This window comes from Melanostigma gelatinosum (genome assembly GCF_949748355.1).
Source record: "Melanostigma gelatinosum genome assembly, chromosome: 1".
Classification (NCBI taxonomy): Eukaryota; Metazoa; Chordata; class Actinopteri; order Perciformes; family Zoarcidae; genus Melanostigma; species Melanostigma gelatinosum.
In genome coordinates this window covers 9,781,684-9,806,342 of record NC_136634.1, presented here as the reverse complement: position 1 = coordinate 9,806,342, position 24,659 = coordinate 9,781,684, and the positions used below count along the sequence as shown (strand labels likewise).

The 24,659-nt window shown below is 43.7% G+C and overlaps 3 protein-coding genes across 6 annotated transcripts; 2 read left to right on the top strand and 1 right to left on the bottom strand.

The window, feature by feature from the left end:
• The first annotated feature begins 834 nt into the window (after nucleotides 1-834).
• On the top strand, nucleotides 835-6,782 carry pgghg (protein-glucosylgalactosylhydroxylysine glucosidase). Its single transcript, XM_079266372.1, has 14 exons — nucleotides 835-967; nucleotides 1,509-1,817; nucleotides 1,905-2,115; nucleotides 2,207-2,642; nucleotides 2,742-2,861; nucleotides 3,831-3,962; nucleotides 4,041-4,152; nucleotides 4,350-4,422; nucleotides 4,502-4,638; nucleotides 4,722-4,855; nucleotides 5,574-5,669; nucleotides 5,758-5,855; nucleotides 5,941-6,164; nucleotides 6,467-6,782. Exons 2-14 carry the CDS (start codon nucleotides 1,574-1,576, stop codon nucleotides 6,541-6,543), a joined length of 2,094 nt encoding a protein of 697 aa, XP_079122498.1. The 5' UTR covers nucleotides 835-967; nucleotides 1,509-1,573; the 3' UTR covers nucleotides 6,544-6,782.
• Nucleotides 6,783-7,324: 542 nt separating this feature from the next.
• incenp (inner centromere protein) lies at nucleotides 7,325-17,884 on the top strand. 4 transcript variants are annotated; one of them, XM_079266181.1, is made up of 22 exons: nucleotides 7,325-7,470; nucleotides 8,029-8,194; nucleotides 8,326-8,430; nucleotides 8,516-9,111; nucleotides 9,208-9,244; nucleotides 9,427-9,499; nucleotides 9,607-9,721; nucleotides 9,853-9,889; nucleotides 9,979-10,066; nucleotides 10,159-10,299; nucleotides 11,034-11,051; nucleotides 11,959-12,068; nucleotides 12,149-12,269; nucleotides 12,356-12,466; nucleotides 12,783-12,910; nucleotides 13,065-13,173; nucleotides 13,264-13,344; nucleotides 16,150-16,227; nucleotides 16,348-16,383; nucleotides 16,525-16,587; nucleotides 16,676-16,811; nucleotides 17,150-17,884. In XM_079266181.1, the coding sequence occupies exons 2-22, from the start codon at nucleotides 8,055-8,057 to the stop codon at nucleotides 17,323-17,325; spliced, it is 2,499 nt and encodes an 832-aa protein (XP_079122307.1). In that variant the 5' UTR covers nucleotides 7,325-7,470; nucleotides 8,029-8,054; the 3' UTR covers nucleotides 17,326-17,884. The 4 variants fall into 4 exon arrangements, with proteins under 4 accessions (XP_079122307.1, XP_079122309.1, XP_079122306.1 ...); XM_079266183.1 differs by having other exon boundaries at nucleotides 8,047-8,194; nucleotides 13,065-13,155; nucleotides 17,150-17,882; XM_079266180.1 differs by having other exon boundaries at nucleotides 8,047-8,194; nucleotides 17,150-17,882.
• A 582-nt stretch (nucleotides 17,885-18,466) lies between these two features.
• On the bottom strand, nucleotides 18,467-22,487 carry best1 (bestrophin 1; the record flags this gene model as incomplete). The annotated part of the gene is made up of 9 exons (XM_079267882.1): nucleotides 18,467-19,517; nucleotides 19,608-19,759; nucleotides 19,843-19,923; nucleotides 20,016-20,168; nucleotides 20,529-20,606; nucleotides 20,688-20,842; nucleotides 21,141-21,374; nucleotides 21,495-21,589; nucleotides 22,336-22,487. The coding sequence occupies 9 exons, from the start codon at nucleotides 22,485-22,487 to the stop codon at nucleotides 18,467-18,469; spliced, it is 2,151 nt and encodes a 716-aa protein (XP_079124008.1).
• Between the last annotated feature and the right edge of the window lie 2,172 nt (nucleotides 22,488-24,659).

Sequence of the window (24,659 nt, the reverse complement as noted above, 5' to 3'; positions counted from 1 at the left end):
AGAGACCCTCTAGCAGGTTTACCAGGGGCCCACGTCTCTTAATAGGCTGTACCGTGGCTTTTATCCCATTACAAATAACAATAATCATTTCCTGAACAATTGTTGCCTTTACAGTAGAGAAATGAGGGTAAAGAGAGAAATGAGGGTAAAGAGAGAAATTACATCTGCAAACAGAGGATGTTGCATTTCTTGGTTGGCAAATGATCGTGTAAATTGGTTGAGAGAGATGTAAAATAAAAGAGCGAACAGTAAGAAGGGAGTTTAGAGCGACTGGTGAGCAGAGGGGAGATGGCATGATTTAGTCTGGAGAGAGTGACGTGATACTTCTTGGAAGAGATGGGATGGAAATGTAAACACTGTAACGGTGACCTTCAGAGTATTTTCACAGTCTCAGCCAAGTGGTCCTGATGCTTTAATTGTGAATATGTGCGCACATGTGGCAGTAGTTACAGCCTGTAACAAGACTGACCAACTGTAACTAAAGTGTATCTTTATGTCGTTAAGACCTTTTTCTTCAAGCTGGGAGTTGACAACATAAATACTTGTGTTCTTGACATTCACTGAAAATCTAATGAGCATGTTAAAATCGAGTGGTGATCTATATTGATCCAGTGAAAACTGCACTGCTGGGTTTACACATACTCTGCTTTATCCTCGACATTAAATCCATGCCATGTTTTCCAGCAGACCCATAATCATGTCCAGGTTTTCTCTGCAGCACAGAAGGCTGCATGGCCTCCTCCAGTTCTCAGCACGACACTACTAACTTCAACCCACTTTATCAACAACATTTGAGTCCTTTGCTTTCACATGGACTCCAAAAGGAACTGCAACACATGAGCTCTTTGTTTTTTGTTGGTTAAATAGTTAAGAACGAGCGCTTTGGGACCTTCTGCAGGTTTTATCTTCAATCAGCTTTTTCAGCATTCCTCTTTGTTGCAGAAACAGATGCTTCTTCCCGTTTAATGTATGTTGAAAGGATGTATGCTGGGTATTATTTATGCAGGCTGTTGAATGCAACACCTTTGGTTAACTTTCAGGAGTGGTTTAGCTTAAGCTCTGACATTGTATGTTTATTTATTTGCCTTCAATGTAATTACTACTTCAATGCTTAATTACTGAGGAATTTGAGTCTGTTTTTGTTTTGTTGGATGAGTGGCTCCTTTTTAAACTTTCTGTTCACATCATTGCTTCATGATGTTTTAGGATGGCACATGTCTTGTGACACAAAAGTGTCAAAGTACACATTCCACAAATAGCCTGTGCAGGCAGGAACCTGTGAAGAGTGTGTGTTTGGTTCCACAATAAACGTTTCCAGCAGTGATCTCGTGCCTCATACCCATGCAAACTGAGATATTTTAGTTTCGTAAGCTTGCATAAATACAGCACATAACCATAATAATCTCAATGAGGCAGTGTGTTATTCCCATTGAGAACTGATTTCAAAATATAGATGTTGTCAGACCACGCTAACGTGTATTATGTGAAATAATTATTCACTGTTGAAGAGCTGGGACCCTCTCAACGAACCCTGACTGCATTGGGGAAACCAGATTTCCAACTGAACACCACCATGTCCTATGATGAAGACCCTTACATCTTCACCACCGACGCTCTACCCACTGACCGCCGCTTCCTCCCTCCACTAGCCAATGGGCTGCTGGGATGGAGGGTGTACAACAATACCATGCACATGGGGGGGGTGTATAACGGGGAGGGTGGACGTTGTCACCGTGCGGATGTCCCCTGTCCTCTTGCTGTGAAGGTTGAGATGGACGCACCAGCCCAGCACACCTACAGCCTGGACACCCACACAGGTAGTCTCTGCAGTATTTGACCGTCTGATTGCAGGAATCTGTGTTGTGAAGAATTATGACGACTAATTGTCTCGTTTTCTCATGCAGGTATTTTCACCCACAGCCTGAGCTCAGCAAGTGTAACGGTCTCACAGTCTCTGTATTCACACCGATACTACCCTAACCTGATGGTGATGGAGATTCTGATGGTGCGTCAGGTGACCTCAGAGGAGACAATCACTGTGAATCTGGTCAGCTCATTCACACCTCAAAGCAAAGACATTGTTTTCGAGTCCGGTCCTGATTACAAAGGAGGAAGGTACGCTTCACAAAAACATCTGTAAAATGCGCATTTTGAACTGCAGTATGAATATGATGCCTCACACAGTCTACATCCCACTCTCCCTCAGTCACGTCCAAGGAAAGGTGACCACTGCTGAGTTCCCAGGAGGTTCCTGTCCGTCAGTGCACCTTATCTGGACCCCCAAACCCCCCACCCTGACACTGCTTCCAGAACAGAGCCAGGCTCGCTGGGCCTTCATCCTGGTTGTGGCCAACAGTTTAGACACAGCTGAGGCCAATTATGACGAGGGCCTGAATCTGATAGCCTCTGGTGACCTGCGTCCGTCTCACGAGAAGGCCTGGAAAGAACTGTGGCTGCAGAGCAAGGTGGAGGTGGCAGGGTCAGAGGGCCTCTGCAAGGCTCTGATAGGCTGCATGTTTTACCTCCTTAGCGCCTTCCCCTCCATACATGACACCTCCAGCTCCTTTGGTGGAGTCAGTCCAGGAGGACTGTCTAATGGTGGGGATGGTCAGGACTACTGGGGACACATTTTCTGGGACCAGGTAAGGCATGGTGTCCGTTGATGGCTAGCTATGTTGTTTGGATGTTGTTGGTTTGGGTTGTATGATGTATCACACAATGATCCCACCTTCCTGTGACAGGACATTTGGATGTATCCTGCCATAGCCCTCTTCTATCCAAAGCTAGCCCGATCTGTGCTGGAGTACCGGGTGGGGACTATGGATGGGGCAAAAGACAATGCCCAAAAGCAGGGCTTCAAGGTATGATCATCAGTGGGATACTCCATCACCATCACAGCTCTTCTTCCCTCACTGACTATGAGTGCACAGCTATGCAGTGAGCTAAACACATTCCTAACAAAGTTGAAGAGAACATTTGGTCTTTGTAGCTTTTTTTTTACTGGGAGCAGATGTGAAACTGAAAACTTTAGGACAACACATGAGAAACTCAATGGTAGTAACAAATCAGAAAAGGATGCGATGCAATCCACAAAAGTTAGAGCATGTGTGTTGTAACAATGAATTTTGTCCAGAAGCAGAACCAGGAACAGGTTAGCTTAGCTTAGCAGCTTCATTTAGCGAAAGACGAGCAGCAAGGCGGGAAAGAGCTAACCTGGCAAGATGCAACATGTGAATCAGTAAGCTTTATCGGTATATGCATGCATTTTGTTACCTTTGAACAGAGCCAGACTAGCTTCAGGTCTTTATTCTAGGCTGAACATCTAGCTCTATTCTTCAAATGAGCATACAGACACGAGAGTTGTATCGATCTTCTGATCTAAATCTCGGCAAAAAAAAGTGTATTTTACCCAAATGTTAAACTTTTCCTTTAAGTCCCCATTGGAAATACAACAAAAATAATTATGCTTGTAAAACTAAAAAATAAAGTCTACAAAAGATCAAAACGAGCTACATTACATCAACAGTAATTCAACATTTACAGTTAACTTTACCTAGAATGTTGTACTAGCAACACTTTAGCCTCAAGCGTCTTTAATAGCTGTAACAAATAGAGTATCTGCAGATAAGAGTAAACGAGAGCGTTGTTGTTTGATATCATATTCGTGTCAGTTAAGCTGCTGAGGGATGGAAACAGACTGGTGGTAACAGTGTTGTGTATAATTTAGGGCTGATACTGTTACTCTTTTTCTGCGTGCTCTTGTTCTACATTTGAACAATAACCATGAAACTGCGACTGAGTCTTCTAAAGAAAAGATGTTATCAATACAGGGACTGAAGTTCCCATGGGAGAGTGCTGTGTCAGGGAGGGAGGTGTGTCCAGAGGACATTTATGGACAACAAGAGATTCACATAAATGGAGATGTCACCCTGGCCTTCCAACACTATCTCTACCTCACTGAGGTATACTCTTTTATCCCCACTCATCATAGTGTCTCACCCGGGCCTGTGTGAGGATATCAACTCAGCTCTTTGTTGCAGGATCTGTCCATGTTCACAGAGGGCCAGGGCAGAGAGGTGATCTACGGTGTGGCAGATTACTGGGTTTCTAGAGCATCATGGAACCTCGAGGACCAGAAGTATCACCTCTTAGGTAAAAAGAACATGATTAGAAGGATTATTATACAGAATACATTCAGCTTTACATGATTAACAGGCAAATGAGTCAATAGAAGTTAAATTAAAGACATCTGACCTCTCTCATCTTCCACGGAAAAACTCACAAATCACACAAAACGTAACAAAGTAGAACTAAAATAGCATGAAGCATTTCCCTTTTTTCCCGTTCAGGTGTCATGCCACCTGATGAGTATTACTACGATGTCAACAACTCTGTGTACACAAACGCGATGGCCAAATTCAGGTACTGGTATTTGAATATTTTCCTGCAGTGGATATTAACTGGTGATTACCAATAACACAGAACGTTTCTCATTCATCAGTCTCCAGTTCGCTGTAGATTTGGCCGACCTCTTACAACATCTGGCACCGAAAGAATGGCAGGAAGTGGCCGAACACCTCAAAATACCTTTTGACGAGGAATCCCAGTACCATCCTGAGTTCGATGGCTACGTCAAAGGTTACTTTTTGTTTCTTTTGGACACTGACCTTCATAAGATAATCATGTCCACGATGTGGGAATATAATTTGTACTTCTCACAGGTCATCCAGTGAAACAGGCAGACACGGTGATGTTGGGCTATCCTCTTGGACTGCTGATGTCCCCAGAGATCAGGAGAAATGACCTGGAAGCGTATGAACCAGTAACAGACCCTAATGGTCCGGCCATGACGTGGGTAAGACACAGCATGTTGCATGTGACTGTATCAGAGATTTATTGCCAAATGCACTTAAAGAAGTGTTCAGATCCTTCACTAAAGTATATATAAGAGTAGCCAAACCACAATGTAAAAAATACACAATTGAAGGTCTTGCATTCATAATCTTACTTAAAGCTCAAATTAGTACATATTTGTGAAGGTGGAGATAAAAGAGTGTGAATATGCTAATGTTGCTCTGTAAATGCTGAATGTGAACAAAGGCAACTGTTTGCTAACACGTTAGTCACATCAACTTCATAAGGTGATGATGTCAGTGTTTATCCAAAAAAAACACACAAATGCAGCTTTAAAGTACAAGTATTTACTGCAAAATGTACTCAAAGTACATATCCGTCAGCATTTTATTGGATTGGATTTGATTATTACCAAATATAACTGCTAGAGGTGGAGTTCATTTTTGTCTACTTTAGACTGTTGGTGTTTTAATCTGTAACAACTATTTTAATAGCTCATCACAGATTTTGTAAAACCAAATTACGCAAATGCAAATGACCTAGTATCAACAGCTGTCATGTAAATTGGTTTGGTTTTTTAGTTGTATTAGTTGCCTGTAGTGCACATAATTATATGTTTTACAGTGTCTCCTTGTATTGGATTTAAAAGCCTGTTGTTGCTGATACTTCTTTCTTAATAAGTGTATGTTTATACCAATGCTTTTGCTTTCCATTGTAAGGGTATGTTTGCAATCGGCTGGCTGGAACTGGGCGAGGCTGAGAGAGCTCAACGTTTACTTGAGAAGTGCTACAAAAACATCCAGGGGCCGTTCCAGGTGTCCTTCTGACTCACACAGCCACATAATGCTAGTAAATGCCTGTTTACTGGATATCCTGTGAATGTGTGATTGTCTCCCCTCACAGGTATGGAGTGAATCAGCAGATGGCTCTGGTGCAGTCAACTTTCTCACAGGGATGGGGGGATTCCTGCAAGCCGTGCTGTTTGGTTATACTGGCTTTAGGTCAGTTCACAATGAAAAACACCTCAATATGTACACAGCATGTAGGCAGCGATACAGAGAGTGACATGCTGTGTGTTTCTTCTAGAGTTCAGAAGGAATGCTTGGCCTTTTCCCCACTTCTTCCCAATGACATTTCCGAGCTCTGCGTCCGTGGTGTGACCTACCTGGGCAGTCAGATGGACTGGCTGCTGAGGAAAGATGAAGTTTGTATCATACTGAGGGAACAGGCCAACAGTGCTGGCAACACTAAGTCCTGTGATCTGCAGGTTGTCCTGAAGGCATCAGGAACTACAATCCCTCTAACGCCAGGTGATACACACACACACACACACAAGCAAAGACGTGATAGATTTTAGTTTTTAGTAGAAGGATATTCATCCTTAAATGTGCTGCATATTAAAAAATCCTCAAATCCTCTACAAGCCTATTTGTTTGAATTCATGTGCATGTATTTTTCTGTTAATTATTATGTTGCATTAAGTCTCATGTGATTTTATTTAGTACTGTGTTATCTTCACTTTGCTCCTTGATTTCAGATCTCATATTTTTTAAATGGCACTGATGCAGTAACAGATTATCATTGATTTACTAATATACATCTATATTTTCAGGGAAGCCGGTTACTTTTCCTCGAGGGCCCGGGTGTGTTTGTAAACTGGTCTCGGCGTATTCCTGTTGGCCTCTCTGAAACAATGGCCATGACCCTCCTCATCATTTACCAGCAATTAAAAATATGTTGAGCAAGTTATTTCATATCTAACCTGCCGTTAAGTTGTATGTTTCCATTCACTCGAGCATTAGTAATCATGGACAAAATGTATGAAATTTTTAGTGTTATTTTCATGATATGCCATCGGTGTTATAAAACCAATGTTGTATTGTAAATGAGTTATATTCAAATAAAACTACATTTTGTGCAAAGCTTAATTGTCCCTTTTGCTTTCCATCTCTTGAGAATGTTCACCTTGGTGAGCTGGATCTAAAAAAACCTTTGTTGTTTGACTTAAAATATCATGTTTGATTCTGATATCCGGTGTCTTTGTTTAGCAGTCCTACAGTGTGCAGGAGAGGGTGTGACAAAGAACAGAAAAAAACACTCTTTTTTCTTACATAAAAACTGTTTGTGTCCCTCAAACTGAAATGACTAAAGAACGGGAGATAAAGCTGTCAAACATGTGTTTGAGTATCACAGACGGGGCGGCGCAAATCCTGCCACATATCGGTTGGTTGATTTAAATCTGATCAACGCTGTAACTCCGCCCTAAAATTTTCCTTGGGTTCGCTCGATCTGTCTTCACATGTTGGCGGTTTACCCGCCTCGAGCCATTGCTCTCTATTGTTCCGATCCGCAGGGCCCGCCCTTGCGGATAATCCCAAACAACTAATCGAACAACCCCTCTCTAACGTCACTGAGCTACGGCTGATAAAGTTTGAAACGGTTTCAGCGGGTCAGTCTCAGAGGACTGCGGTTAGGTTCAGGTTGTTTAGAGTTTACACATAATAACTCCGTTATTTTAGCACATTTACCTCCACCTCAGTATGCGATCGATTTAGCTGTTAAAACAAGCGGAGCAACGAACATCGGATTCCCCTTTCAGAGATTCAGACATCGAAGGTAACGCCATTTATTTTGACGTCCAAGACTAGTGTTAGCTAAATTAACGTTAGCTGACTAACATCGTAGCACGAGCCGTTTAAAACATTGCAAAGCAGTTATGAACTATAACATTGTTACCAACTAAGTTTGAATAACGTAACTCTTCCAGTACGTTAGTGGTTACCACAGTGAAAAAAGTTAGGTTAGCACGTTTTGGTGTTGCATGTTCGTTGTTCATGTTTCATGTTAGCTAAGCTAACGGTTGTGTTGGGCTAATTTGACCACGCAGCTCATTTTAATAACAAAACTGTAAGCGTTTTCCTTTGTGGGCCAAATTGTTGTTGAATAGCTACTTTGTGCAACCCAACTCGACCGCGAGAATAGAAGACACTGCGCATGTGCACCATTTAGCTGCTTTTACACAGACGAGTGAAAAATGTATCTGATATGGTTATGCTAAAAGGAAAATAAAGACTGTTAAAACATGGACAGCTAGTTGAGTCTTTATGGCGACGCTTCAATTAATCATAGTTTACCTCCATCTCAAGTCTGATCCAGCTTCTCCTGGTTTAACAGTGCAATCTTTCCCTCAAGCCGTCAACATGAACACCGTCCGGTCATCTGTCCAGTCCCTCAAGCAACAATTAGATGGCAAATTAAAAGAGTTCACCAGTGAGATCGAGACTGTCCACATGGTGTGGCTTGTGGAGATCCAACAGGAGGCCAACCGCATGTTTTCAGGGTAGGTTTGAAGGAATATAAAACATTTTTGCTCTATTATTTGTTTCCACAAGATTCCATCTTTAGAAATCAGTTTTGTCTCTAAAATTATCTTTACGGTTTTACAAGTGAAGCTGTTTCTTTATATTTCAGAGATTTCGTTGCTGAGCCAGAATTGATGCCAAAAACACCATCACAGAAAAGGCGCAGGAAGCGTCTGTCCACGGGGCATCAAGAAGAACATCAAGCCAGACGAAGGTTTGTTGCTTTCATTAGGAAGTAAAAGTTTCACATTTTAATTGTGACGGGGTTTTAAAGTGTGCTTCTGACTCTTCCTGTCCAGATCTTCAAAGGGAAGGCGTAGTAACCTCCGTGGCCCCTCTGTCAAATCACTGAACTTCATCGCTGAGGAAGAGACCGTTCCCGACGCGTCCACCTCTGACGCCGGCTCTACCGCACGGCCCAAACGCACCACCCGTAAAAACAAACAAACGGTGTCTGAGGCGGCAGAGGATGCGAGCCAGTCATGTGGAAGTCTGAAGACCGTGGAGGAGCAGAACAAGAAGCCACAGGAGGAAGAGATGGCCAAAAATAACAAGGTGAACGATGCAGAAGACGAGCTGGACCTCGCCCCGTCCCCACCCACGATACCCTCGCCCGGGATCGTCGTCAGAATCTCTTCCTCGGACCAATTGGCTGCAGAGTGTGCTAAAGATCCGCTGCCTTCTCCCGGCCGCACAGCTGCTAAAATTGCAATCGCTGGCGCAGCGCGAAGCTCGCGGAGAAGCTCCGTGCGATGCTCCCTCAAGCTGCGTCACTCGCTGGCCGGTCTACGGCACAGTAGGACTCAGGAGTCTGTGCGCCGTGCCTCGCGCCGCTCCATGCTTAAGAGGAAGGTGGCTCCCATGGGCAACTCCACATGTAGCAGCAATGTTGATGGTGAGAAATGACCCGTATTTTGTTTATAATAACAAAATACCAACCATTAGACATCACACTCTGTTGTTAATCTGGATATCATGTTTGTGGTTGCAGATGACTCTTGTGTGGACTCTGCAGAGGACAGAGCAGTGTGAGTAATGACTGACATTTGTCTGTGTGTGTATAGGTGATTATATTGTCTTAATGGTAAAATAAATCATGTGTTTGAATCTATAATTTAAACTATTGGTGACTGGTTAATTACTCAGTCACACGTGACTGTACATGAATTGAATGTTCTTTATATGTTTTTAAATGTCTTCACTGCTGTAGCTTGTTACCGGTAGATGTAAGTGCAGACTCTGAGGATAATGCTGCAGCTGAAGACTGGACGGAAACGCCAGAGGTATGAATACATGTCTTTGTCTGTTTAAGTGTGAAACTCATTTAATTTGTATTTGTTATTCAACTCATATCTTTGTTTTGCTTTTATTTTTTGTGAAACAAATGTAGCTCCAGATTAACCAGAGCTTGCGTCCATCTGTTGGACGCATCACTCGATCTGTGGCTGCAAACTCTGCCACACTGGCCCCCCCGTCAACAGTCAACACTCTCAACAAGAGAACAGGTGTGGAAACTGAGCATTTCATATATATATTTTTGATGAATTCGATTTTGTTTGATTGTTGTTTAACATAAACGTGAATTGATATGTAATGGTACTTGTGTGTGCTAAATACATGTTTGTTTGTGTTTCAGTTATTGAGAAGCAGCTGACTTCCCAGTCAGGTCGCATGTGAGTGCTGTGTGTGTGTGTGTGTGTTGCACTTAATAACTGCACTGGTCAACCTGTTGTTAAATCAATTCTTGTGTGTCTGTGAGAAGGTCACGCCAGAGTACCAAACGCAAAGCACCAGATACTGTCGAGGAAAGTCCCACAAAGAGGCCCTCTCCTCCCAAGAAAAGTCAAAGTGTAAGATGGAAGAAAAAAGAGGTTTTGCCAAGTGTTAAAATAATAAGTGGCTCAAATGTTGGAACTTGTTCTCTTTTCTTATGAACACATAGGCAATAAGACCCAACATGAAGTCTTTTCTCCACACTGTGCAGAGGAATCAGATGCTGATGATGACTCCAACTTCCCTCGGCCGGACTGCTGTCATGAAGTCCTTCATTAGACAAGTCACTCCTCTGAGGATTGACCCCAAGGTAAGCTGTACACCTCAACTCTGTCATACACTGGTAGCAGGCTGAGCTGGACAAAACACTATAGTTCAGTGAAGAAAGCATCAGATTTTGATCTGCTTTATTATCGCCGATACGATCCATTAAAACTAGAGCCGACACTGTCTCGTTGTTTGGCTGATATGATCTTGTCCAACCAAATTCTGTTTGGTCGAACAATCACTGGTTTTACTTTAAAGGCGCAGGATACAAGAGTGGGGGCATTTTGACTGCCTCTCAATGCTTCTCAGGACTGCGATGCCTGAGCTCGTAGCTAACGGTGTTTACCAGAGGGGCAACCGGAGGGTGGGTGCTCTGCGGGACGGCGTTGTGGGGGTATCAATATTTCTAATAGCTTTTTTTAACATGCAGATCCCAATCGATTGGTTGAGGTGTAGGTAGAATTTCAGTCGATTAAGATTATCTTTGACTGCAGTCGTAATTAAAATGTGTCTGGATTTGCGGCGATACCGGACACATCTCTTACTGTCAACACATTAGCTAAACACGCGTGTTGTATTGCAGTGAATTGAAAACAAATTGTTTTATACGTGCATAACTCTCCTTGGGAACTGAATTACAATCTCAGTTGTGTCTCCTGAAGCCCAAATCTTGTTGGACAAATAAACTAGGAAAACGTGTTACAAATTGAATTGCAATTGTTTTTGAAATATTGTGGCTGACATCCTCTTTTGTTTGGATGTGTTTTCTCTCCTCAGTTGAGCGTTGGTATAGTGGTAAGTGTAGTGTGGAAGTACTGAATGTTTGTGGGCATTCTGTGGTGTTAATATCATCCCATCGTGGACCTTGATTCAATGTCTCCTCATGTAACATGCACCTTAGACGAGCCGCTTTCAACAACCCAAACGGCATGTGTTAGTTAGTCGATGGTGTCTCTGAACTTTTGAACCAACAATCCTATAAAACAGCTTTGGTAGCTTCACCGTTTGACTTTGTAAAATTAACTTAATCCGAAGTAAAAATCCATCTGAACCAGACGCCGTGACACTATTTGTTCTTAAAACTCGTGTCAGCGGATTGTGATTTATTGGGTGAGAAGATCACACTGGAATTAATGTCTTTGTCTACTTTTTGGGGTTTGGGTCTTGTTGTACAAATGATTTGTTCTCGTGATCACATGACATCCAGCTACACTTGTCGTAGTGTACAGAGTGTCTGACTCTGTTTCTCTGCTTTGTGTCAAATTAATGATTTAAATAAATAGAAACCGGAGACATGATGGTAGCAAACTATTGCTTTGTGATATAGCTTGTTTAAAAATAGACACAAGATCTGTCTTCTTGTGTATCACTCATCCGTTAACAGCCGTCTTTAAAGAGCGCTTCTTATTTTAACGGCAACTTCCAGCGCGGTCTTTCTCTACACTTGCTCTGTTGAATTGTCTGCACAGAGACTAATGATCACAGTCCAGCAGTGTGAGCACAAACTTCTTTAAGTCGGTGGAAATAAATCAGTCTGTCACGGTGGATTTCTGCTTCACTGGTATGGTGATCTTTTTCCACATGCATGCGCTCCACCTGCTCCTTGTATTCCATTGACATTTGCTGCCTATTAACAATGTGTTAGAATTAGTTGATTTCTGACAACACACATTTCCTTAAACCTTGTCTTCTCTTTTCTCAGACGAAGGAGCGTTACAAACTGGAAGCACTTAAGAAGAAGCAGGAGCTGGAGGAAGAAAGGATGAAGAAAATGGACGAGGAGAAGAAAAGGAAACAAGACGATCTCAAAAGGTTAACGCTCCACATCTTTACTCCCTCTGACTGAACCGTAGTTTGTTCTTGTGCTTCAACTTTTAATTTTTGTGGTCCAGGAAGAGAGATGAGAGGCTGAGAAGAGTGTTTGAGGCCAAAGTAAAAGAAGAGCAGCGGGAGGTGGAGAAGAAAAAGAAGATTGAGCAAAAGATGGCTCAGATTGATGAGAAGAATGATAAGGTATTTGGCAACTTCACTCTATTTGTTCACCTCCAAAGAAGATTGAACCCCATATCTAACATTTGGTGTTGGGCCTCTTGGTGCAGCGTCTGGCAGACGACAAGGCCAAAAAGAAGGAGGCCATTAAACGTCAAGACGACCTGGAGCAGAAGAGGAAGTTGGAGGAAGACTCTAAAAGGAAGAAGATTCAGCAAGCGGTGAGACGGCGCCGTCTTATTTATTCCTGTCATTTGTGTTGGGCTTAGTTTGGTGCCGTATATCAAGTCTGTGTGACTGCAAAGAATTTAGCTGAGAACTACATGGCGCATAGCAGGCTGTCGCATTGTGACCGTTTAGGTGCATTTTTCAAGACGATGCAACAAAATGTTCAGTTTGTGTCCAAAGTACAAGTTTTCATCTTGTCATGTAGCGGGACGTTTTTTTTTATTTTCTTTTTTTATAAAGTAACGTAATCTTCGGTTTGCAATCAGCCTTTTTTTTTTAAATGTTGTATGCGTTTTGTTTTAACTCCAGGAGGAAGAGAAGCGGCAGCAGGAGTTACTGGCTAAGAAGGCCGAGGAGGAGGACCAGCGAGCTCGTAAGCTGGCTGAAGCTCGCCGAGCGCTGGAGCTGGAGAGAGAGCGCCTAGCTGCTGCTGAAAGGTTATTGGTGGCCTTCAATACTCCTATCAATAGTACCATACCAGCTGCTTCATACACCAAGTAATCTGATTAGCTTTTCAACACGGTAAAGGTGGATGAAAGCTGCATTGGTGAAAGCAATAAAACAGTTCCTGACTTAATGTCTGTTTTTCAGGGAGCGAGTGGAAAAAGAAAAAGCTGTTGCTCTGCAGCAGGAAGTGGAGAGAGCAGCGAAAGAGAGGCGAGAACTGGAGGAGAAAAGAAAGGTACGTTTGAAAAGACTGGTGAGAAATTGAATGTCTTAAACGCGTGTCAAACGGTGTTTGATTTAGCAGCCCAAAAAAAATGGAAAACACTGACTTCTGTTCCACTAGGAGGAGGAGCGGAGATTAGCTGCAGAAGAGAAAGCTGCCAAAGAGCGAGAAGCTGCTGCTCAAAAGGCCGCTTCTGCAAAGGTAAACCAACAGGGGGACATTTACTTTACTTTAGGTACACCTGCAAACAAAATGGAAAACACTGACTTCTGAGAACTGTCCAATAAAACAGATGTTCTACTGACTGCCAAAGAGCAACAGAATCTGATGGTAGAAAAGAGCTTTAAAAGCAAGACAGTGTAGAAATGTATAAGTCTCTGGTCAGGGTAACTTCACATCTGGAAAGATTCCTCAATACATTTTACTTATCGAAATGTTCTTCATGATATTTCTAGCCTATCTCCACAGTGCTGTGTCAGCATTAAAGAAGGGCACAGAATGCAGTAGTGGTGCCCTTAATAGCTAGCGGATGTTATGGAAAATGTCAGCTGAAACATCTGGCCATCGGCAGGCTAATTGTCAAAATACATCTAATTCCTGGAAAACCCCACAATGACATTAAAAACTGTTTGAAATTTGCCAAATGTTTTGGCTAGGGGTGTCACTGATCACGTTCGGTTCGGATCACGGTTCAGGAGTTCAGATAATTTTTCGGATCAGCAAAGAAAAGGGGAGGAGTCAAATGTGACTTTGCTTTCCATTTATTAAGTAGATAAGTTCAAGAACACTGAAAGCAAAAAACTTTGGGCTATAGCCTCTCATAAAAACAAAAATATTGATGGTATCCAAAATGAAATAAATAAAACTCAATTCTGTTTAAGTGAAACATGAATTATGTTGACTTGATACCCTCTTCTTTTAGTCAATACTGAAAGAAAAAAAAAACTGCAAATGTCTACAGCGTGAAAAAGAAAGCAGAGCAGACCGTCGCTGGCTTACACTGTTAACTAAACTGAACTGCGAGGCAACAATTTGTCCATTTACTTCCTTCCATTCAAATACACTGCAATAAACGTGGAATGTCTACCGTTCCTATGAAATGATCTACAACTTAAAATTTTTCTTCAAAAAGATGAGACTGTCTACATTCTCTGGGGAGAGGGTAGAGCTTTATGCAGTCACTATGTCCCCTGCTGTGGAGAACACCCTCTCACTAGGCACTGAAGTGCCAGGTACAGCGAGGTAGCGTCTTGCCATCATGGCAGTGTGAGGGTATTTACACTGATTGCTTTTCCGCCATGCCAGCAGATCACCCCCCCCACTGGAATGGCAGTTGCTGCCTTGTAGAGTGCCACTTCCTCTGTGATCGTGTTGGCAAAGGTGTGGCGGTCAGCATCCTTGCTCGCAAAGGTCTCTCCAAAAAGCTCCTCTATGGCCGACTTCTTTTGTGGAGGAGATGCCTCTGAGTCTGGTCCTGTCAATGTGTGCTCTGTGGCTTGACCCTGAACTTACTTGATCTGTAAAACTATCTCATGTTTCATGAAACTATAATTGGGATGACTACAATGAAATAAATCGCTCTCATTCATTTTTTTGTTCCCTCTTCAGTGGCCATAATCTCAGTGGAGAGATCATTGTATGTTCTCAAGCGTAGGGCAGGGTCTAGGTGAGACGGGGACTTAAACCTTGGATCTAGTGCAGTAGATCTATGAAGGTAGTCTTGTAGATTAGGGGGGCCATGTATCGGGTTCAGGTCCCCTCTAATGGCAGCCTTCACATCTCTAGTGACTGTGCAGTCATCCTCACTTGGGGCCATGGATTTCAGATGGTTTTCAGAGGTAGGATCATGGACACAGTGTAGTTTCAGTGCTCAATAGGGTTGTAATGGTTTTGAGGAGTTTGAGCACCTGGAGGACCTCCTCTGCAATTTTCACGTCAGCATCGGACAAGGTGACGATGTTTCTGATATTTTTCTTCAGCGTCTTGTCTGTCAGTGCAGAGTAAATAGCTGCCTGCTGCTCAAGATAACGCTCCAGCATGTCATAAGTGTAGTTCCATCTTGTTGGGACATCATGTATGAGCTTGTGGGACGGTAGCTGTAGCATTTCTTGCTTGGTCTGAAGCACATGAGTGGCTGTTGTGCTTCGGTGGAAAAATGAAACCACTTTCCTGATTCTCCCAAGGAGGCGGTCCATCTGGTTCACTGAGATTCCCCTTTGTGATGCTAAATTGATCACATGTGCAAAACAAGGTATCTGTGGTCCCAGTCCAGCTTCTATGACTGCATTTGTTTGGTTCCTGGCATTATCTGTGGTGACTGGAATATTGCTTTTGGGCCTGTCTAGCTTCCACTCTGCTTCTGTCAGCACTCGTGCCAGGTTTGTGCCTGTGTGACTCTCACAGCAGCACTGGACGATGAATCTCCCACTCCACCGTGATGAAGTGAGTGGTCACAGTCACGTAGCTCTCCGTTGACCTGGAGGTCCACCCGTCTGTGGTGATGGCAACAAAGGATGCCTTGGATAACTCGTCTTGATCTTTTCGTCTTCATATAGGCCTGGAACGATCTTCCCACTGAAGTGGTTGCGTGAGGGGACTTCGTAACGTGGCTCAAGCACTTTAAGCATATTCTGAAATCCTTTGTTTTCTACCACTGAGTATGGCCTCATGTCCGCAGCAATAAAGACCCCACTTGATGCTGTTATGGCTTTAGCCCGGTGTGACTCTGCCACAAACGGTTTCTTAAATGCTGCGAGGATACCTTGTTGCTGCGGCTTTCCCGCCGTCGCTGATAGACCAGGATGGTGGCGCTTCAAATGTGTGGCCATGCTCGATGTATTGCCGTGTTCGCATGGCTTTCTCTGTAAACAATGCCTATGTACCGTAATGGTTTTGTCTACCACCCTTACCCTGTCATTATAATTTACAGGGAAGCCAAAATGCTCCCAAACTGATCCGTGACACCACTAGTTTTGGCTGTTAATTGAAAGCTTTCTGTTCCACTAGGAGGAGCGGCGATTAGCTGCAGAAGAGAAAGCTGCAGAAGAGCAGGAAGCTGCTGCTCAAAAGGCCGCTTCTGCAAAGGTAAACCAACAGGGGGACATTTACTTTACTTTAGGTACACCTGCAAACGTTGACACAAAGACTTGAATCGATTCTATCCCCAGTGGAGTCACATGTACCTCTTGATTGTCCCCTCTGTAGGCGGCTTCTTGCCTGAATGTGACTGTGGATATCGAGGTAAGAATCTACACTGGCTACATTTGGGACTTGATCCCACTCATTGAATAACTGCTTTATAGCGTTTAATATTCTAAAATCAGCAAGAAACCTGTAGGCAACAGTGAAGGGCATATTTACCACTTTTCCGAATTCTTGCAGCACTCTGTAATGGGCCCGCCTGTAGGAAAAGGTGCTGACCTCAATAAGACAGTGGATTTTGTGGTAAGTTTAAATAATGTGTTCTTGGCGGATGTTTTGAATCGGTTCCTGTCTTTGAACACTATGGAAACGTGTGTTTTATCCTCTGCAGCGATCGCCACAATCTTACTCCATCACTCCAAAGGCCGGCAACAAACCGTTGGACGATTACGGGATGGACCAAAACAGTGACGACTCCACTGATGACGAGTCTGCCCCAAGGAAGCCCGTTCCATCCTGGGCAGAGGGTAGGCATGATTTAATATAACGGTCATTTATTATGATGATCAGCCTATTTACCTCACCTTCTGTAGCGTTGTTTATAATTCACTTTAGTAATATTTTTTGTAATGCACGAAGCTGAAATTGACTGTCCAAGTCCTCTGTTGTCCAATCATAGTTTAGCACCCATAGCTAGGCCCCGCAGGCCTGCTGAGGTCAGTCAATTGTAATATTGTGACTTATTCCAAATTGAGTTAATTCCACTAATACTTTTTACCAGACTTATTTTGGGTTTGCACAGTGTGACGTCAGTCTCATGCGTCGTCTTAAATCACAACATTGTCTTTAATTTGTTCCCTTCCAGCTCGCAATCTGCAGCACAACATGATGAAGCAGTACTTCAACCCTCCTGATCTAGACTCTTTCTTTGGAACAATTGCGCCACCAAAACTGGAAAATATCTTTTACAAGAGCAAGCCTCGTTATTTCAAACGGACCAGCTCGGCTGTGTGGCACTCTCCTCCCTTTGGAGGCAAGTGATGTCTGTACACTGCTGCAGATACACATATTATATTACTGTATAAAGTTTAATCTTTGTTTTAATGTCTGTTTTTTAATAAAGTGAACATTTTCTGGATGTTTATGTTTTACGTTTTCTTTTTTTTTATTATTATTATTATTTTTTTTAGGCTGTCAATGTTTTAGGAAATATTCTTTCTAGTATGTGGACTTGGTGCTTCATGCGTGGGTTTGGACATGAGGTTGCATGGGTGTGTTTTATAACTCAGTGGGATGTAAACGTTTGGAAGTTTTTGCCACATGATTAGCAAGAACTTTCATTTGTATAATGCGTGAAGCTACCGGCTGTAAATTATAATAAAATGGTTGAACAAAAAAAAAAATCTTGTGTAGGTTTTTAGATTTGATTATTTGTGAATAAAAGCTTATGCAGCACATTTTATTTGCTGTAAAGGCCAGTGCACACTTACACATTATTTTACCTGATTCAGATTGGCTCTTTTTTTTGGCCCACTGCTTTTTGTGTCCCTTTAAATTCGGAGATTACTAAAACAAAATGTCTTGATTCACAGGCTTTCTATTTCGATAGGGATGATAAATCCCTCCCACATTTTGTAAAGTTCTTCCATACACAGTCCAAGTCCTCTGCTATTGACTTTTGCATTTTTCAAATATGATCCACATTTAGCTTATGCATAACGATATTGTTCCAGCAGAAATGCATCGGTTCTCTATTTGTTATGTGTACATCGTTTCCTTATATAATCCAATAAAAATAGTAATTTATTTCAAGACTACACTTTTTTTTATTAAAAAAATTAACTAAACATGAAATGCATATGATTTATTAAAGAGTGCACTGATGGAAACAATGCTGAAAAGACTAGAATATACACATTTTCCTGTAGAGTTTCAGACGTAACTAGTTTCTTACTTTTCCTTCACATGTTGAGGGTTAAATCTCTTACAAGTAGGTTAATTGTTCTATAAGAGCTTAACAAAGTAGAGATTAACTACTGTTTGCAACACATGCGTATCTATTGTGTGTAGGGCTCCAGATGACTAATACGGTTCAGATGTAACATGAATTTGTGCACGTTTGTGTGAAATACTTTGAATGCCACATGTATACAAAACCCACGGTCTGTCACACCTTGTGTTCTCATTCTTGCTCCTTCCCTCCTGCCGCCTTCTTCACGCCACCGTCCACCAAAACGCCCAGCAGCTCTCCTTCAGCCAATGAGATTCCTGAGTCATTGGGCGAGTGTTGCTGATTGGTTTCTTGCTGCGATGGCGCCGAAGTGGAAACGGTGTCCATGTTGTTGCTCAGCCCACCATTGGTGCTCCCGTTGCTTGATCTCATGTTGGTGCTGAAATTCCCATGGCTACTAAAATGAGTGTGACTTGTACCGTTGCAGAGACTTCCCGTCACGTTGGTGCTTGTTGCATTAATGCTGCCAGAGCTGCTGTTGGGATTATGGGGATTTGTAGCTGCTGTTCGGGAAGGAGGAGTGAACGAGAACACCCGTTCTCCTCCGCTTCCTGCAGTCAGAGCACTCGGGGGCCCGGGCTGGCTGTCAGCTGAGGGGAGGGTGTCCAGAGTAAGGCGCGGTGGTGGAGGGCGGCGAGACAGCACGCCGTGTTCAGGTCTGAGTTCAGGCGGAGGGTCTGGGAACGAGAACATAGGGGCACTCTGGACCTCGCCATCCTCACTCAGCCAGGGGAAAGCAGAGGACGGCGGTGGGGGGACGTGGTTGGGGGTGTCGGGGGGCAGCGGCTGTGAGCCCGCCATCTGAGGAGCCAGGGAGCTGCAGCTGCGGTTCCACTCGTTCTGAGTTCGCCGGGCAGGTCGAGGGCGAGGCACCGCGGGGGGCACACAGTGGATGGGTGTTTGTGGGCAGCTGTAGAAACCCGGTCTCTCATTCAGGGGCATGGTGGAGAAGGCATAGTCTGGATCTCGCTCGTGGTTCAGAGGCTGGCGGCTTTGCGGTGGAGTCAATGAGGCCTCTGGGTGCAGGTAAAGAGGGAAGCGGCTCAGTGGCGCTCCAGGGCGGCGGCGCAGCAGAGAGACGCGGGAGGAGCGAGGAAAGTTAGGGGACTGGACACCGAGGACACGGCCCAGCCCTCCGAGCAGCGGGGTGGAGTAGTTGGCTTCCTCGTGTTCTTTAATTTGCTCCAGATTGGACTGAAACTCCATCTGCTCCTTGGGAACACTAGTTCAGATGAAATGGGTGGTTATATGGTTGGGAGAGTATTTCTCGGTATTTAGAATTGTCTGCCAGAAAGTAAAAACATTACTGAACCTGATATCCAGGGCTGAGCCCATGAAGGAGGGTTTGCGATGTTCAGCGCTGGCAGCAGTGTAGGGAGGCTGAGGTTCACACTCATTCCAGTACATATCCCTCTCCACCAGCGGCAGGCTGTCGTACATCTCGTCCACCGACAGCAAGGACACCTGAGAGACAAATCAAAACAGGAAGAATAAGACCGCCTCTGTCTGCGGCTGATGTGAAAGTGGCAAATAGTTTGAATCCAAACCTGTAAATTGCGATCGACGAGCCAGTTGGTTTCAAAGTCGTCGTCGTCTTCTCCAAAAGGATTGATGAGTTGCTCAGCCACCTGAGACCACGAGCAGAAAGACACCACAATACAGCTCGGCAGGACAAATGAAGAGCATTTCTTGTGCAGCATCAGCGTGACTTGAACCTCACCTTCAGCCAGCCAACATAGAAGAAGAACTGCAGCAGGGTGAACACGGGCAGGTAGAAGTCCAGATCGTGACCGGAGTAGCCTTGAGCTGGATCCAAGAACTGACGACCGATCAGACAAGCCAGGAAGAAGCTGTAGACCGCCACTGTGGCCACCTGGTTAAAAAACACGAGTCACGCGTGTTTCACAACTCCCTTTGAGGAAACGGTCTCTTGTCAAGTCTTTGCATTATTGTTGTGCACTCATTGTGTTTTGCTTGGTCAGATTTCTAATTTGACAAACTGAGTTCATGATTTTAGGTCCACGATGATTCGGATTAGAGTGACACACTAAATGTCATTCTCTATCGCCCACCAGCAGCCTAATATAAGCTCTACATCGCCATGAGCAGTGTTATCTCTTTTTAGACACCTAATCATTGCACATTTATCACAACACAAGAACTGTTCATTCAATTTGTTCAATCGCAAATGCATCTACTACATTTCAGTTACAACACAGTATATCAACAAAACCTGAGTGTAGACAAGAGGCAGGCTGATCCAGTCGTAACCATACAGCTTCATGCACTTTGCCCGTAAACTGTTCAACTCCTGAACAGAGGGAAAAAAGCAGAACAGCAGTGATGATGTTCAACTCTTTCGGCCTGCGGACAGATGCACTTGATGACCTACAGTGAGAATGGCTGTGAGAGCCACGTCGTTGTTGATGCGACCCTCAGTCCGAGCCCTCAGAGCCAGGCTGACGAACCACATGCAGGGAACCCAGAACTTGTTGTGAGGAGAGCGCAAGTCCTCCAGGTGCCTCAGCTCATCGGACGTCATCAAACCTGAGAGACACAAACACGGCATGGAAATAAAGGAATGACACGAAGAGACAAAGCATTTAAGACGTTTGTTTCCATGTTTGTAGTTCTTTACTCAGCCGTTACATCAGTAGCATGTAGCATACAAATAGTACAAATACACTGAGTCTCAACCGGTTCCATGCTGGACCACCTTACACAGTTTTCTTCTTTTTTCTTCTTCTTTTAAATAGTGCAAACAGATTCAGCAGATTTTGATGTTGTTGTCTTATGACTGGTACCAGCGACAGTGAGTTTTGGTGGTTTCGTGGCCACGTTGTACCTGCCCGCACCACATGCTCCATGGTGGGGAACCTCTTGTAGACGGCCGTGCTGACGGAGCGGTAGATGAGCACACCAGAGAGGTTGGCGTATCGCATCAGAGTCCGTCGGGTCAGCCTGGAGGCCTCGTCTGTTCCCCGAACATGACCACCCACTAATGCTGCCAAGCGGTCCGGCCAGGGGACATTCTCAAACTGGCCCCACCAACGGGACACAACCAAGGTGACATAGAAACCTGGCAAAAAAAAAAAGAACATTGCAAGTACAGAAGTGCATGCCAACCTCCTGTGATCGTTTCCAGGAGAATGGTCTTAGATTGAGATGTAGATCCATGAAACAGTCAGCCTCAACTCACCCAGCACAAAAGACACCGGGATGAGCTCTGCATAGCGGTCACAGTATATCGACAGCTTCTCAAACAGCCTCTTCTGGTCATCGTTAAGCACAAACCTGGTGAAGGAAACATCTATTGAGCCCATTACAACTAAAACACAGGGAGGTGAGCCCTGTGACACTTTCTGGTCCAACATACAACATCCCAAATGAATCCGTTTTTTGCATAAAACTTTTCTTATTACATCAATTTTTGTATGTTGTTGTATCACAAACAAGAAACATTTACTGCTAAAATAACACACCAACTTATCCTATTAAAACAAAAAATGTGTTCTCATTGTAACATAGGCATGTTGTAATGACTTCCATATGTTATCAAGATGAGAAAATTGTCTGTTTTAATAAAGTAAAGCCATTTAATAAAAAACTCAAAAACTCTTGTGTAGAACATGACGTGGATCTCAAAATTAAAATGAGAACATTGCATTGTTCAGCCATGTTTAGAGCCGCTGAGAGGCAACAGAAATGCTCTCAATCTCGTAGACATAGCGCCTTTAAGTAACGCTGCCACTGGAGCGGATAAATCGGTCCGGGTTCTGATATTAGCCGATACTTATCGTCAATATCGGGCGTATATATCGGCCGATAAGTAACACAAAATTTCAGTACAGAAATGCCAAAGAAATAATAATAATTATTTAGAAACCGTGTCTCTGTTACGTAGTTTGAAGTTTCAACTACAGAATGTCCTCCTTAGTACCTCGGTCACACTTCTTCAATGAACTAAATCTAAGTGACCCGTAACAAAGATGTTTAGGTAAAAAAAAATATAGAAGATTGAAGTTCTGCTATGAGAGTACCTATAAACAATGCTGAAGAAGTAGTAGAGAAGAGTGAAGATGATGAGCTCTCTATAGAGCAGTTTATAAATGCTGCCCTTCCAACGCAGAAGCAGGTGAAAGAAGGTCCCCAGACCTGCATCGGCAACCCTGTGAGAGTACGTTACAGTCATTGCTGCTTGCTGGCCAACTTGCTGGGTGACTGTGTTGTGACATGAAGCAAACCAGTGTGGCTGTGTTCTCTGTGCTTCGTCTCAGCTCAACGTCAGCGATCAGCCTGGATCTCATAAGGCCAGTTTGGTCACAAATCTAAAATGATAAAGTAAAAAAAAAACATATATTTTCTCTACGTACTCTTTAATCCACATGTTTGGTTTCTCTTAATAAACTGATACTGATTTTCCATTTTCTGCACATTTAAATAATATTTTCCCTTATTTCATAGATCTGAAACACACCAATACATCTGAGGAGATGTTCGCGGGGCTACAACAGGCAAATGCAACATGCGAGGGCCTCAAACACAAAGCTGTGAAGTTTTTACCTACCACGCAACATGAAAACGTCTGTCCATCGGAGTCACTGTGGCCCGAGATGTGTAGCCGCAGCGTTCGTTGGAATGATGTTGGGGAAAAAAAGGAAGCCGGAAAGAAAAAGAGAGCAGGGGACTCCTACACCTCCGGTCACTTGATGTGTTAATCTGCTTCAGCAACAAAGCTGCATTGTGAGGCCAGGTCCTGTTAATCTCAACAAATCTGAGGACAGCAGAGCGCCCACACTGCCACAAATTGGTTGCTGAAAGGCACGAGTGCTGAGTAGTTGTGTTGACATTTTGGAAATATAACTCTATGAAAGCAGTTTACTCGAGGTGGAACACCCAGTTCACTATCTCTGGCTTTTGGTGAACACACAACCTGTTTGAACGTATTCTCATTTCTTGATTTCAGTTCACACCTATACAGGGAACATTGATTCATTTTGTGTCATTCGGTTTTTCCTCATGGAAACCTCTTGATCAGGTGAGACTGTGTGTCATCCCCCCCCCCCCCCCCCCCCCCCCCCTCTCTCTCTGCTGGAAGAAATGTGTACAGCTGTACTCTAACTGGCCAGAGGGTGTTAGTGATTAACCCTTCCTGTCTAACCAGGAGACCAAAAAGCAGAGAGAAGTGCGGACAGAGTTCAATCTTGAGATTATTAAAGCACGATTTCAGCTGTTTTGACAGATTTGTGATGCTCCTGCAACGACTAGACATCAATTTTGAACACTTTGGTGAGTACGTTCTGTGCATTTTTGCTGTCCTTAAATCATCCTGGATTACGTTTCTCGCAGCTTCTCGTGTATGATACTGTCCTAACTTAAGTTGAAGTAATGTTTACACTGGATATCTCACAAAGAAACACATTCCTTGAGCATGAGAACCGGCAAATAAAAGAGCCTGAGCTCCTCTGGCACGTGTGTAAGTTATTCAAACACTGCAGAGGTCTTGACTCGTCCACTGGCTACTGAACGACTTTGACTGTGAGGTTTATTGAGTGAAACTTTTTTAGTTTTCATGTGATTCTAAATTCCAGGATGAAACTCTTTCTCTTCTGAATTGTCTGTGCTTGGCACCCGCAGGTATATCAGGATCACTAAACACCACTAAAAGCATTTGACAAACTGATTGTAACCTCAGTGGAGACGTCTACAAGTTCCCGAGGAGCCTGAGAGAGACATGGATGCTTTTGAGGGAATTCACAGCGTCCAGATTTCCTCTTCTCCCCCGTCTTCAACGGCAGCCAGTCCAGGATATGAAGTCGTCAGAGCAGGGAGATCTGGAATAGCAGTGTATTCCTCTGCAGTGTTCTTCGGCACATCTGATGCCCTGGGACCGCCAGCCGCCAGACACAAGTACAGCAGGGAAGCCGAGGAGGAAGGCTGCATGGTCGGACGGTGAGTGTCAAAAGATGAGTTTGATTTGACCTGTATGGGCGGAACACGATTGGTTTAAAATGTATTTTTTAAGCGTCGTTTTAGATCGTTTCACTTCTGACGAGCTCCCTGTAAAGCTGAGCACAATGGCAGTAAAGGATTCAAGTGTTTCCCTCTCTGCCTTGTTGGTACCACCTTTAGCTACAGACGAGATGATTATCTTATGTAGCCAACAAGTACAAAAACAACTTCCCACATGTGGTTCAATTAGACATGATGTGAAGTGGAACATCGTGAAGATTGATTCTTTTAGAATGGTGCCCATCACATTTAGGTAGCAGCCATGTGGTGAAGTCAAATGACTACATATGTAAACTATGTAGTTATTACTTTAACTCCAACAACACATGATGTCGTCTAAGGCTTGTTTCGC

What these genes read in the sequence shown, in the direction of transcription:
- incenp (XM_079266181.1), top strand. Translation starts at nt 8,055, where the DNA reads ATGAACACCGTCCGGTCATCTGTCCAGTCCCTCAAGCAACAATTAGAT. An exon ending in GCCAACCGCATGTTTTCAGG is followed by an intron (nt 8,195 to 8,325) that starts GTAGGTTTGAAG and finishes TTTATATTTCAG; the next exon opens with AGATTTCGTTGCTGAGCCAG. An exon ending in ATAAGACAGTGGATTTTGTG is followed by an intron (nt 16,588 to 16,675) that starts GTAAGTTTAAAT and finishes TATCCTCTGCAG; the next exon opens with CGATCGCCACAATCTTACTC.
- pgghg (XM_079266372.1), top strand. Translation starts at nt 1,574, where the DNA reads ATGTCCTATGATGAAGACCCTTACATCTTCACCACCGACGCTCTACCC. An exon ending in CAGCCTGGACACCCACACAG is followed by an intron (nt 1,818 to 1,904) that starts GTAGTCTCTGCA and finishes TTTCTCATGCAG; the next exon opens with GTATTTTCACCCACAGCCTG. An exon ending in ACATCCAGGGGCCGTTCCAG is followed by an intron (nt 5,670 to 5,757) that starts GTGTCCTTCTGA and finishes CTCCCCTCACAG; the next exon opens with GTATGGAGTGAATCAGCAGA.